This window comes from Astatotilapia calliptera, chromosome 7 (genome assembly GCF_964374335.1).
Source record: "Astatotilapia calliptera chromosome 7, fAstCal68.1, whole genome shotgun sequence".
Lineage (NCBI taxonomy): Eukaryota > Metazoa > Chordata > Actinopteri > Cichliformes > Cichlidae > Astatotilapia > Astatotilapia calliptera.
The window spans coordinates 48,060,684-48,074,896 of NC_137428.1; the positions used below are offsets into that span (position 1 = coordinate 48,060,684).

At 39.3% G+C, this 14,213-nt stretch overlaps 1 protein-coding gene across 2 annotated transcripts; it reads left to right on the forward strand.

Annotated features, from left to right (window-relative positions):
• The first annotated feature begins 204 nt into the window (after positions 1 to 204).
• Positions 205 to 12,212, forward strand: hapln3 (hyaluronan and proteoglycan link protein 3). Of its 2 annotated transcripts, XM_080304579.1 has the most exons (6): positions 205 to 579; positions 6,907 to 7,076; positions 7,606 to 7,780; positions 8,370 to 8,768; positions 10,168 to 10,470; positions 10,566 to 12,212. In XM_080304579.1, the coding sequence occupies exons 3-6, from the start codon at positions 7,627 to 7,629 to the stop codon at positions 10,874 to 10,876; spliced, it is 1,167 nt and encodes a 388-aa protein (XP_080160705.1). In that variant the 5' UTR covers positions 205 to 579; positions 6,907 to 7,076; positions 7,606 to 7,626; the 3' UTR covers positions 10,877 to 12,212. The 2 variants fall into 2 exon arrangements, with proteins under 2 accessions (XP_080160705.1, XP_026032834.2); XM_026177049.2 differs by lacking the exon at positions 205 to 579 and having other exon boundaries at positions 6,917 to 7,076; positions 10,560 to 12,212.
• Positions 12,213 to 14,213: the final 2,001 nt, after the last annotated feature.

Here is a 14,213-nt window from a genome sequence, read left to right on the forward strand (position 1 = left end):
TACTGAAGCCTTCGTCTCTAATCACTACAGTCACACTGAAACCGTCTCTCACACACGTCTCTTGTGACTAACGGTCCCTTTCTGTGAGCAGTCACTGTTAATGACAGTGCGTGACTGCTCATACTGACACCATCATCTCCTTGGCTCTTCCATCGAACACCACAAACTTAAACCCACACAGCCGTCCTTTTCTCTTTCATGTTGTTTCCCGGAGCTCTGGGTCCAAGCTTTGCTCACCTCTGGGCCTGAAGGTTGATGCCTTGCTGAAATTATACCCCAGAAAAAGCCTCAGTCTCCCAGCATTTCACAGGGGCTGATGGCATTTGGGGCCCCAGGCTAAAACCTTTCATCTTTTTTTTTTTTTAAGGAAGAGCACTGTTTTGGTTTCTTCAAACACACTGAGATAATGACTTAGAGACACATAGAACGAGGGGAAACGTCTGTCACACTGGCTGAGAGTGGGGGCTGCATGAGCTAGCATGACACTGAGGAGAGGTTTGCTGGATTGTAGGAGCTTATTGATGACTGTTTGGACTGCTGCTAAAAACTGAAGGAGCTTCGATTTAATTTGGGAGCTAAGTAAGTTTATTGCTTAACACGAATCCAGAAATGTCATTCTGAGAAAATACTGAGCCTGGATCTCAAAACACTTATCTGGAAACACCACTGGAGCTGCTTTTGGGTGCCAGTGTTAGTCAGTTTCATTCTGTGTTTTTTGGTCCAGACTGAAAGAATCCCAACAATTGCAAGTATGTATGTTCACGCTCTATAAAAGATGAATGACTCTTGCTCAACATGAGTTGTTGTGTGAGATGTTGTAACATCGTTGACAGAGTATACCGTGGCATTGTTTGCACATTTTGTAGTAGCTTTCACAATCCCTTTAAGGTCACCTTATTTAATGTCATATATTTGTGGGTGGTCTTTGTCCTTCAAGCTTGTGCCCTCTACCTGAGGCTTATTAACATCTGCTTGCTTGCTGTCATTCAGTTCATGTTTGTGTGCTGTTCCTTGAAGCAGCCCACTGTGGAGCCTCACAGATGAGGTAGAAATTCACTTTTTGTTATTGCACACTATAAAACGGCAGTCCCAATAAAGAAACCAATCCCCGCTTTTGAGCCCAAGATAAATATTTACGTTGAAACCAGAGTATATTTCTGATGGTAATGAACATAGTGAAGGCAATGGTAGAAAAATCAGGAGGGTGCGAGCTTGAAATAAGTACAAAAAAGCCCTATTATAGGGGGGAACATACAAATATGAAAAACCTGTGAAAATTTAGGAAAAAAAAGTATTTCATGACATTGGGCAATAATGTGAATGTAACGTGAGTAATAACATAACTGTCTCAAATACAACAAGCAGTAGTTTGGTTTGTGGCTGGAAAGAAGGGAGGAGGAGGAGGAACAGGATGAGGGTTTACTGGCATGTGGGCAAACCACAACTGATGAAATGTTCCTGGTGATCCGGATCTGGGATTTCTGCCATTAGATGATTATCAGCCATGACTGTGATATTATTGCAGTTGAATAGCTAGCAAAGATACATAAATTCACTACTGACATTGAAATGTCTGTGAGTTCTTAGAAAGTCGCAAAGTGAAAATGTATGCTTCTTGAAAACTTCATGGATTGCTGTGTGTTGTTCTCCGGCACAGTTCTCCATATATCCTAATACTGGTGGCAAACCTTTCACTTTTCTTTTCCCAGACAATAAGTGTGACTCTGGTTATTCTCTGCCCTTTGTGGTTTGAAATGAAATATCTCGATGCAAATGTCTCAAAGCAATTAAGTGGTTTGCTAACATGCTGGGATTCTCACAGAATGGATCAATAACACTAAAGCAACTGAGCTTGAAGGTTAAGGTCATTAATGTTGCCATTATGTTTTATACAGGAATACCTTTTAATGCCTCCATTTGTATTTTGTGCACCTAAACCATTTCTTTTATGTACAGTAGACATTCTGAAAGTTCTAAAAGGGCAGTTAAAGAGGGTTTTGTAAAAGTATGTAAAATATATTTCATAATTCCTGACTGTTACTTGTGACAAAACATTTTTGTCAAACTTCCCTGTCACACAGATCTGTGGTTTTGCATGATTTTTAGAAGTCTTGTCTATGGGCGACCGTGGTTCAGGGGATTGGGAAGTTCATCTGTAACCGGAACGTTGCCGGTTCGATCCCCCAGCTCTCTTTGTCCTGGTAGTTGTGTCCTTGGGCAAGACGCTTTACCCTACCGCCTACTGGTGTTGGTCAGAGGGGCTGATGGCATGATATGGCACCCTCGCTTCTGTCAGTCTGCCCCAGGGCAGCTGTGGCTGCAACTGTGGTTTGCCTGCACCAGTGAGTGAATGAATAGTGGAATTGTAAAGCGCTTTAGGTGCCTAGAAAAGCGCTATATAAATGCAATCCATTATTAATCTCGTTGATCTCAGTTATGTTGCTACATGAAAAAGAGAAGAAGACGCAACATTATCTCAAAATTTAGAAATTAGCAGTTACATCAATGTCAGACTCTGAAGACTTGAGAAAACATCCAGCACCTGGAGAGCACAAACATCTGCCAAGCTAGCTCGCTCTCTGGGAAGAATTTCCTTTTAAGGGAGGAGCGTTGTAATCAAATATACTTTTAAAAAAGTTTGTAGTCCAGTTAAAACAAGCACAAAATGCAGGCTTTTGTTATTTTGCCTGTTCTAACCCATTTTAATATACTTCACATAATTTTGATTACAATTATTTGTTATTTATGTGGATGTAGTGAATGTGTAACACTTATTTCATTGTTAAGTTAATTTGTTTAAATGTCCAGTAATAAATATCAAGTCAAAAAAGCTTTTCATCACAAGTTTATTCTGTTTTTAACATTGTCAAATTATTATTTACTGAAACAGTTATAACTTCTTACCGTAATTTGATGTCATACATCAACTATAATGTCATTGTAAAATAACATGATGCATAGAATCGTCATTTATCATGTACTAAATAATTTTAAGCTGTCAATGCAAACAATGGTAGTAAAAAGCAGAGTCTTAAATAGCTCCATATATCATTATTATCAGGTTGACCTTCAGATCAATTTATTGATCCTGAACTAAAGGTCAAGGGTCAAATGTGATGATATTTTAAATGCCTACACTGTACTTTCTATTTGTTGACAATGTCGATTTTCAACCAATAAATCGTTAGCTTGACCTTAAAAACATTGATGGATGTAAAACAAATTTTAATGGATTGTCTACATGACTCTGCCCTACACCTCTATAAAGTTTTATCAGAATTTATTCAAAACTTTTCGAGCTATCATGTTTACAGACAGAATGATTACATGCACACACACGAATGGTACCATTTAGAGGTAATAAAGAATACCTCCTCCTTTCTTCTGTTTTCTCCATCACTGAGACCATAACACCGATTTGTGTGTGTGTGTGGGTATTACCTTAATTACAAAAAATTTATTGCGGGAATGAACTGATAATTCATATACAACATTTGGACTCCAAAAGTATATTATCTCCTTTTAGTGTATATATGGGCCTAATATGGCCATCAAACAGACCTGGGGGGTCCATTATCAAGTCAAAACTCTGATTTGTCCAGTTAATGTTCCTCCACTTACAAAAGTGCACTTTCTTAATGGTAACTTTCTTATCTTACCAGTTAAGTATACCAGTTACTTGTATACTAGTTAGCTTTAAGCAGTAATGCAAAAAAGGGGTTGATTCTGGAGGCATTTTTGAGAGAGCTGGGAACCTTTGTGTTAGGGAGTTTTTATTGTTTTATTTGCTTATGCTTCAAAAGTTATGTTATACATATTTCACCAGACAGTTTTCTGTAGAAACAGGAAGCTGACCCTGTGACACTGACAAGAGACCAGCACAGAAATACATATCCGCAGAAGTTGACTTGCATTATATTATTCTTAGAAATTGACCTGCAACACACATACTCTGTGACACACACACACACACAGCTTGCATGCAGACAGACATCAGGACCTGCGTAACAGGAAATGTGATTATATTTGCATATTGACGATGTAACCTATAAAAATAAACGAATACTGCAGTTCGGTGTGATTTGCTCTGAGCTTTTCACCCGTGCCGCACGTTGTCAATCTTAAGTGTCTCAGTGTTGTTTACTCACCTGACTGTTTGTTAACTGTAAATCTCTGACACTTTGTAATGATATTGGTGTGTAGAGGCTTCAGAAAGCCATCAACAATCAATCTCAGACTGATGAAGTCACAACTTATGTGGCTGGTATGTACAATAACAGTTAAACTATGTAAACTTTAGAAATAAATACACGTACAAGAACATAAAAAACATTAATGCAGATGGCCGCCCCTCCATGAGCTGGTTCTGCCAGAGGTTTCTTCCTGTTAAAAGGGCTTTTTTCCTTCCCACAATCGCCATTTGCTTGCTCACACAGGGTCATCTGATTGATTGTTTTGAGGTTTCTCTGTATTATTGTCAGGTCTTTAACTTACAATCTAAAGCAGCTTGAGGTAACTGTTGTTGTAATTTGGAGCTGTATAAAAAAACTGAATTGAATTATATTGCTTTTAAATCTGAATGGATATGGTTTGGTTACATTCTCCATACAGTAACCGTATTTCACAAAAGCTGATAAACTTTTTGTACTGGGCATTTCATGTGAACCAAATTACATGTGAAAAAGTTTTGAGACATACATTTTTGACTAAAATGAAAGCGTGTGTTTAAACTACATATGTCTGGCCCTCGGTGTCATTCTCAGTGTGGCGACTGTGGAAAAACAAACAAATTGTATGACTAGCATGTACATTGTTTACTCATTAAAATCCATTCTTTTAATGTTTTCCAGGGATTTGGGTCAACTTTTTCCTCAACATCCCCAAATCCACTACCACACCCCCCCACCATCTGCAGGAATAGTGGCGGGCTTGGGTTTCTGTTATGCTGGCTGGGTGTTAGTGAAGTCACTAGAAAAACATCAGTGGCTGCAGAGGGCTGCCCACAGAGGAAAGCATTGCGTGCAGAAGATTATTTTTTTGAAGGGACTCTGTTGGAGGATGATCATTTGGAGGATGGTGCTGTCGTGCCAGGGCAGTTTTAAGGTTCACCGTGTAGCAGTGTCAAGAGGGCAGCTTCCATATGCACCTTCAGCCCTCACTCAGATATTCAGGCGGCGGCACATTTTACAGGCCTCAGTGGAGAACTGGAATTGCTCTTGTTTCCCACAATGTCTCCTTTTGTTTCAGCTAGTGACTGAAATATGAGTTCATATGGCAATATTTTTTCCATCTTACTTGAGGTCAGGGCCAAACATGGCATGGAATATTTTCTGTCAGCCTCATTATACACGAATCCACAAGCTGACAATGACTAATTTTACAATACTGCAGAGACTAGGCAGCTTTTACATGTCTGTAGGTGTTAATAAGATATAAATAACTTATTTGTTTTGCTCTTCTTTAAAGGCACCAGATTTTGAGGATTTTTTTCTTTAGAGCTTGCACTGACTACTACAAATATAATCTACCTGCACTGTTAAATTTTAATTAGGCTTTGAGGATTTTTCTCTGTTTTGAATTTGCTCTAAACTTTAGCTGTGATTATGTGAATGAATGCTTACATGAAGCTACAATGTCTTCAAGCTATACTTAAACTCTGCGAAATAACAGATAACATAGTTGTTATCTGTTATTACACAGCTACATTTGTGTAATAACAGATCAGGTTTTGGTTTTATTTTAAATTTTGGGTTTGTCTGGTTGGATTTGAGCACATTTTTGTGAGGTCTTAAAGAGGTTGACTGGACTGAACTGACCCCTATAAATTTTTTGTCAAATAGCAGGCTCCATCTGTATGCAAGATGTAGTACACTACGTGTGTGCTGCAGTCATATTTACTGTTTAGGATCTTATTCCATGTGGCATCATAAACATAAGAATGTTTAATGCAACCTTTTACTATTGAAATTGTGTGAGATGGTCAAAATGTTTGAACTGCTCACTGGATAACTTTTCTCAAGCAAAACTGCTTCACTACTCAGGTTTACTTAAGGTTAGACAGATAAAATGCTACAAAATAAAATAAAAATAAAGCAAGAAGCTTGATTTAAAAGTAATTAAGTTGAAAAAGAAATATTATAACAGTAGGCTACAATATTGCTCCTAATCCAAGGCAGTTTAGAAAGCTAGGGTTGTTTTTTTAAATTTCTTTTTAACAATATTAATGTGGCCTAGTTGTTACTTTTAGGACACATAAAATAGGCGAAATTAAACTTAAAGTGGAGGAAAGGAGTTATGTGGAAGCTAAACTGAAACCCCCGAAGGAAATCTGGGCAGTTAAGAGGTGCAATGAAGGGATTACAATCAAAAAATGTTGGATATTATCACATTTATTACAACATGCGAGGCTGATACCCCGTCAACGCCCTGGTCTTTTAACTCTGGACACTCCCATTAGATCACTGAAGTCTGCAAAACAGATGCTCATAGTTTTCACGGTGTCCAAGTTAAAACATGGTGAAGATCAGGCCTTTGCAGTAGTAAATCACGATCACATCCCAACCTTTTTAAAACCCGTTTTTGTTCTCTGTGCTTTAAACCAGGAAGTCTTCCGATTGCTTTTACATGTTTATTCGTGTTTTATTTTAAAATCGATGACTTCACTTGAGTTGACCCAACTTTCCAAATGTATTTTCCATTTAATATGAAAACAGTTTCTCTATACTTACACACAGAGATATTCTCTTTTATAATAAAGGCTTTTGAGCATTGGATTTAGCAGTTTGGCTCACTTGCAAAGGCAAACTAGGCTGCATGCACTAGCATTAGTTTGGCACTCTTGTGTTGACGCATCAGAGTCGGTAGAAAAAGTTATGACGTGCTGCGGCGGCGGTGTCTCCATTGCAGGACGATCTCATTGGTTCATCGGTGATGAGGTCTTTGCTCGAGATGCCTCAGCTCGTGACGTTGGCGCGCGCTCCCCCTGACTGGTTGGCTGGTAGGACGGTCCGGTGAGCAGAGACAGAGGATGAGGAGTAAGTGAAGCGAAGACACGTTCAGCGGACAACTGCTTTTCTGTGAGTGAGATTTGGATTATTTTTGTATTTTATAACTGGTCCCATGAACATTATCTTTTATTCAGGTGGTAAAACAGAAGGCTTTACTTATAAAGGTGACATAGCCGGTTTCAGAGCTGAAACCTTTTAATGTTTTCGTGAAGATAAAAGAAGGCTTATAGTTTTCTGTTACTCAGGAAAGTTTAAGCTAATACGATGAGAGATTTGTCGGCATTTGTCTAACGACCGAGCTGTTAGGGAAAGTTTCTTCCGTCTCTTCAGTCTGTGCATTTGCTTTATTTGACGCCAAGAAATGTGAAAGGATCAATGAGAGTACTTTTACACAAATTCATTGAAAGTGTTTCGCAGACAGTTTTTTTTCTACGCGAATAATCAAACTTTCCTAATAAATCTTATTTATTTATTCTGACTTGCGTTTTAACCGATAGTGTGTAACTTTCTCAAGCACAGACACATATAGATCGTTCGAGAGCGTTTAATCTGTGGCGCTCAGCTTAATTGTGATAGTCCTGTTGGGTATTTTCGACAGCTTTTAAGCTGAAGGAGCTGAATGAGCTTTGCTGCAGCCATGCTCAGTCTACCGCGCCCCCTTCTGGCCACCTGCGTGTATCTCCTGCTGCTGCCGGGCTGTCAGGGCAGGATCCTCGGCTACACCAATGGTTTTCACTACCAGGACATCAGCAACGGGAATGGACACGGAGAGAGTAGGTTGTCCGTGTGTTTGTGTGGACATGATTAACACATTCTGTGGTACATGCATCAACACACAGCTGGTCGGAACTAATTAGGATGTGGGAAAGCAGCTGTAATTTATGAATTTACAGGCAGTCATCCAGGGCTAACAAAACAAATACTGTTAGTAGTGAGCGATGTGTGTTTGTGTTACATGTAACATGTGTTTTTGGGATATTCTTTTATCTTCTTTTCTCCACATTTCGGTAAACACATCCATGTTTCTGTAACTCTAAACAGACTTTACAGACTTGAGTATCGTCTAATCAGATTTGCATTGTTACTATGAAACTCAAAATAATTTGGCAAATGGTAAACATGCATGCCGACTGTGCACTGATTATCATAGTTTTTATCTGTAAAATACAGGCTAATAATATAAACCATTTGGGTGAAGGCACAATTGACCTTCATAGACTTCATACAGGAGGACAACGGGGGAAGGTACAAGTTTATTTTGCTGTGATGGTGGTAAATTTCGATAAAAACCTTCCATTTAGACTGGCTCTGTTTGCTTTAATTCGGCCTTTTAACATGTTGTCTTTCTTCTGACTTTTCTAGTTTATTTTAATGGGATTCGTCTCCACGTGGAATCCCCTCAGTCTTCAGTGTCAGCCACTAGGGGGAGCACTGTCACCCTTCCGTGTCACTACCACTATGAGCCTGAACTGACTATACCACGCAAGACCCGTGTCAAATGGTCCTGGTTGCCTGCCAACACCATGACTCCACAAGTTTCTGCTGATGCCTTCTTCAAGGAGACTGAGGTTATGGTTGCCATGGGAAGCCGCCACCGCAGCTACGGCAGCTTCCGTGGCCGCGTGCGCCTGCGACGCTCAGCGCCAGGGGACATGTCTCTAGTAATCAATGAGCTACAGGTCAACGACACAGGAAGATATCGCTGTGAAGTGATTGATGGCCTGGAGGATGACAGTGTGACGGTGGATCTGGAGCTACGGGGTAAGATTTTTGTTTTTGAGTTTGGGCCTCAACGTGAGTCAGGTTGGATTAATTCTTGTGGGGGCCACAAAAAATGCTGTGGACTTTTGGTTCCAAGAGCAAGAGGGAGCTGAACTCAATAAAATCATAAATCAATCAAATCAATCATCTGTGTTAGAATGGAGACCTCTCTATGGTTTCACCCTACCGTATAGCTGGATTAGGCTCTACGCTTCCAAATAATAATGGTACTTCTAATAGCAAAAAAGTAAATTATTATTTGTTTCCTAAATTATGAATTGATTTTATATTTGAAAACATTTCCATAGGACCATATAAAATGTACAAAATAAGTGAAATGAAGCCCAAGTCTTATATGCTGAATGAGCAATTTTCAATAAATGGGTTTAAAATCTGAGCCCAGTATCAAGTTCTGTTTGATCTCCAACAGTACATATTGCAAAACAAATATTTAATTAATCACATTACCATAGAATAGCAGATTATGCATATTATTTTAGGGCCTTCAACAGCCCTGAGTACCAGAGACATCATAGTATTTGAAATCATCAAATAGATTAACAATAACAGTATCTAGTTTCATCTAGTATCTAGTATCAGATTGGACTTGCAGTTTTGTTATTTTTATGCAGACAAAGTTTGTGATAAACGTTAACTTGTTAAACAAAGTGAAAGCTTAAGAGAGGATTCACTGTAAAAGGACAATGAATAAGTGGATTTATTTTTCATAGCAGCTTTATAGGCTATAAGGTGCTCTTGTTTGTAGATGTATTTTAAGAATATAATAATGTATTTTGGTGACCCTACATTTCCCGTGAAACTTGTGGTATAGCTGTGTGCATGTTGGACTCCACAAGACCTGTCCTTTGTCACATTGTCAAGGCACAGTCATGCTGCGGAGGGTGTCTTGTCTCAGGATCTTAGTTCTACTTTTTATAGATGATATGATTTTTTTTTTTAGCATAATCAAATGATAGGCTCCAGCTTGAGCTGTGTGTGAAGCGGCTGGGGGGAGAAATAGCACTTCCACATCTGAGGCCAGGGTGAAATATGCCCACTCTGTGTTGTTGATGACTGCTGTGGGGGACTACTACCCTACTTGGAGGTGTTTTCATGTGAAATGGCACTTTATAAATGGGAGTCAAATGTAACCTATTTCCATCCAACAATCTTCTTTTTTTTAAATTTGCAAAACAAAAATGAAAAATGCTGACTTTATTTTTTTACCAGTCATAAATGAAAAAAAAGAGGATTTTCTGAACTCTACATTTCAGAATATACTTAAGATTTGACATGAGCATTATTTGAGTTGTATTTTGGGGTTTTCTGATCATGTTGAATTAAAAAAGAAATGTACTCATTGAGAAACTGTTGTAATACATTGTTCCTTCACATACAGGTGTGGTGTTTCCTTACTACTCTCAGAAAGGACGCTACCATTATAACTTCTTCAGGGCCCAAAAAGAGTGCCAGGATCAGGATGCTACTTTGGCTACATTTGAGCAGCTCTTTACAGCATGGGAGGAGGGGCTAGACTGGTGTAATGCTGGCTGGTTGGCTGATGGCACAGTGCAGTATCCAATCACAATCCCACGTGATGGTTGTGGGGGCAAGAACTTGGCTCCTGGTCTACGGAGCTATGGACAACGAGACCGTGTCCTTCACCGATATGACGCTTTCTGCTTCGCTGCGTCTGTTAAGGGTGAGTATGAGCATGTTTGAGTTCATTTTTTTACATCTAAAAATTCCAGGTCATTACAGTTTCTTCAATGATTATTCTCTTCTGGATAGGGACAGTTTACTTCTTAGAGAACACAACCAAGCTCAACTTCACTGAAGCAATCCAGGCTTGTTCCAGTGATGGAAGTCAGATTGCCAAAGTGGGCCAGCTGTATGCTGCATGGAAACTGATGGGATTGGACCACTGTGATGCAGGCTGGTTGGCTGATGGAAGTGTCCGTTATCCTATCACAAAGGCCCGGGCTAACTGTGGTCCATCACAACCAGGTGTGCGTAGTTTTGGGTTCCCCCCTCAGTACCTGAAATTCGGTGTCTACTGTTATCGGTCGATGCTCTGTTTTAACGCGGGACAAATTAAACCATACTAATAGTGAAGCAGGTTAAAGCTCTGCTTGAGAGGTTAGCATTAGATATAGCCTGGATGCAAATTAGCAGTTAGCCAGTTTATTCCTCTCTGAGCTATTTTAAAGTAATGGAATTTGGTTTATCTCTCTCCATCTCAAATAGACCAATGACACAATTGACTATGAAGCAACTGTTAAACTAACTGTGGACATCAGTCTTGCCGACATGTCATTGTTAAACATGTAAATCCAAAATCATGGGTGTTATTATGTTGCTGCAAGAGCATTCACTCTTTGTTCCATCACTCTTTTTCCTTCACACCTGTCACTATCCATTTGACAGTTGTTCCTGTTTGGTACACAACAGATGCTGATATGTCTGTGGTCACAGCTGGGTTTCCAGTTTATCTCAGAGGTGTTAGTTGGGGTTATCATCACTGTCTCAAGGCTCACCCATTGTGCTAGGTATTGCCAAAGTCCCAGCACTGGGACTTTGGCAATACCTAGCACAAAAAAGTAGATGTGTACATATATCATTAGAGTTGGAGGCACCATTTATTTGACCTGCAGAGAGTAAGTTTGACCATAAACTCAGCCTGACACCAAACAACATGAAAGTACCCAGACAAGCAAATGTTCATATACTGTTTGCCGCTAAGTGCAACATGTCTCAATCACAGCAAAATCTTGCAGTAAAATGCACAAGGCCATTGTTTATTCCTGCAATTAAATGATTTGTGCTGTCAGTTTCCATCTCTGCTAATTTAACTTTAAACTTTCTGCAGCTATTTTGAAATTTGGTTGAAGGTTTTTGACATTGATCCACCACTAATACTGATTCATTTGATGACTCATTTCAAGCTCAGGGAAGGTGTACAGACTCAGAAAAGTCCTCTTCCCATCCAAAGTATTTCACTGGTGTCCAATCATAGCTTTCGTTTATATTTCTCAACCATATAATTCAGAAGTTTGCACTGACCCTTTAACCAAAACAATACAAAGATTAAAAAAATAATCAGTTGTAATAGCTTTATACCACAACCACAGGCTTTTGTGGAGCATCTTAATGGTTAAGGGAGTAGATTTTATTTCCCTCTAAGATCTTTCCAGCTGGTCCGCAGTTTTCTGTCTTACATTTGAACATTTTATACAAATATAATGTGTTTCTTTTTATTTTTAAAGGCTGATTAAGAATTGTGTTCTCTGTTGGAGGAGGAAGTTCTGGTTCTCGGTATTACACTACCCTATTTATGTTCATTGTCAAAGAATATTTACATACAAACATACCTTTTTTGTTTTCATTATGTCTGTGCATTTGTACTACTTTCTACAAACTAATAAAAATACTGCTGTGAATACACTTTCATTTGAGTAACATTTTTTTTTATGTGGGTGGTGTTACTTAAACAAATTCCTTTAAATCCTGCTGTTAAAAAACCTACGTTAACATTTTCAATTGTTTAACTACATCAGCGACTTCAACACCAGTGATGGGTGATTTTTCCACTTCCTCCCCAGACTATGCTTACAGTAAAGAAGGCATGGTACTGAGGATCTCCTAAAGGTGTTCTTCCTAACTATATTCTCGGTCGAAGTCAGGAGTGTCCCATCTCCACTGTCAACGGTGTATGTAGAATACCACTTCCCCTGATGGTAGGACCTCAGTAACCATGCTCAGGCAGGGTACACTGGACCCTTGATTTGTTCCACTCACCCGGATTTGCTGAACCACTCTTTGTTTGGCCCCACCGCCAGGGAGACATGGGAGACCGTATCAGGGGCAAGTTGGCCATAGCTCATGAAATCTTGCACAAAACCCTCCACCGTGATGCGGTGTTGATTCACGCAGGGGTATACAAAATAGAAAAAGAGTGTCAGAAGCTGAACATTTAGGATAGTGTGAAGCAGCTCATAGGTCTTTGACTCACAGATTACCTTTACACATACTCATATCATCATTTGAAACTTTGGCTTTATTTATTATGAGCATCTAGTGCTGTAAAGGAATATACAGAAGGGGAAATAAGTTTGCTCACTTCTAAAGAAATGAACATTCTCTCATTTTTATGGTAGTTTCATTTTAAGAGAGAGAGCTAGACAATCAAGAAAAAACACAAAATATATAAAAGTTATAAATTTATTTGCATGTCATTAAGAGAAAAAGGTATTTGATCCCCAACGGAAAACTCGACTTAGTACTTGGTGCAGAAACCCTTGATGGCAACTGCTGGAAGTAGGAAGACGTTTTTTATAGGTGTTCACCAGGTTTGCATACGTATCATAGATTTTCTGTAAGATTGAGGCCGAGTGTCTGGTGACTATGCCACTCCATGACCTTAACTTGTCCTTCTTTAACCACTTCTTTGTTGGCAGTATGTTTTGGTTCATTTTCATGCTGGAAGACGCATCCATCTTTAGACCTCTGAAGGAAGGAGGTTCTCGGCCAAGATTTTACAGTATGTGGTCCCAACTTTGGCTCCTGAATGTGATGAAGTCGTCCTGTACTATTAGCAGAAAAACAGCCACAAAGGATAATGTTTCCACCTCTGTGCTTGACTGAGGGGATGGTGTTCTTTGGATCATACTCAGCATTTTTCTGTGGACAGTTGTGCTTTATCTATACTTGATGATTTATTGATTGTGATGTGAGACACAGCCAATAGGTGGGAGACTGAACTCTGTCTGGATTGTAAGGTTCAAATACTTATTTCACTCAGTGACATGTGAATAAATGTATTAACTTTTATGTAACACATTTTTTTTCTGGATTTTTGAGTAAGTATTTTATCTTTCTTTATTAAATTGTAACTACCATAAAAATCTGATTAATTTCCTGTTTGTTGTAGATTGCAAACAACCACTAAGAAGTCTGCTCACTAGGTACTGATTCAGTTTCACTTTACTCTTCAAACGGGAGAGTTGAAATAGGTTCCTGAGCCGTACAAAACAGGCACCTTATGTAAAGCTAACATGCGCCACTCTGTCTGGGCACTATGTGCTTTTAGATGAGTGGAGTCAAACATGTCGCTACGCCCTCCTGCATGTGGGTGGGAACAGACGTTCTAGTGACTATGCTGCCACTGGATTTTAGAAACACATCCTATTTACCTGAGTGGACACATACAGATTTCATGCCTGCACAGGTTGGAACATACACCTCAGATCACTGCACACATATGTGTCGTGTAACCACGAATGCAGACTCACCACACGGATGTGTATACATGCCTGAAATATACACACAGCTACACTGCCTGGTAGAAATACACAGAGCAGATCTGTTTGCTGTGACTACAGTGATGAAGGTAGCTGCTGTAGTGGCCGATGAAGGAGCTATTTATCGTGTGCTTTTTTTCACAGT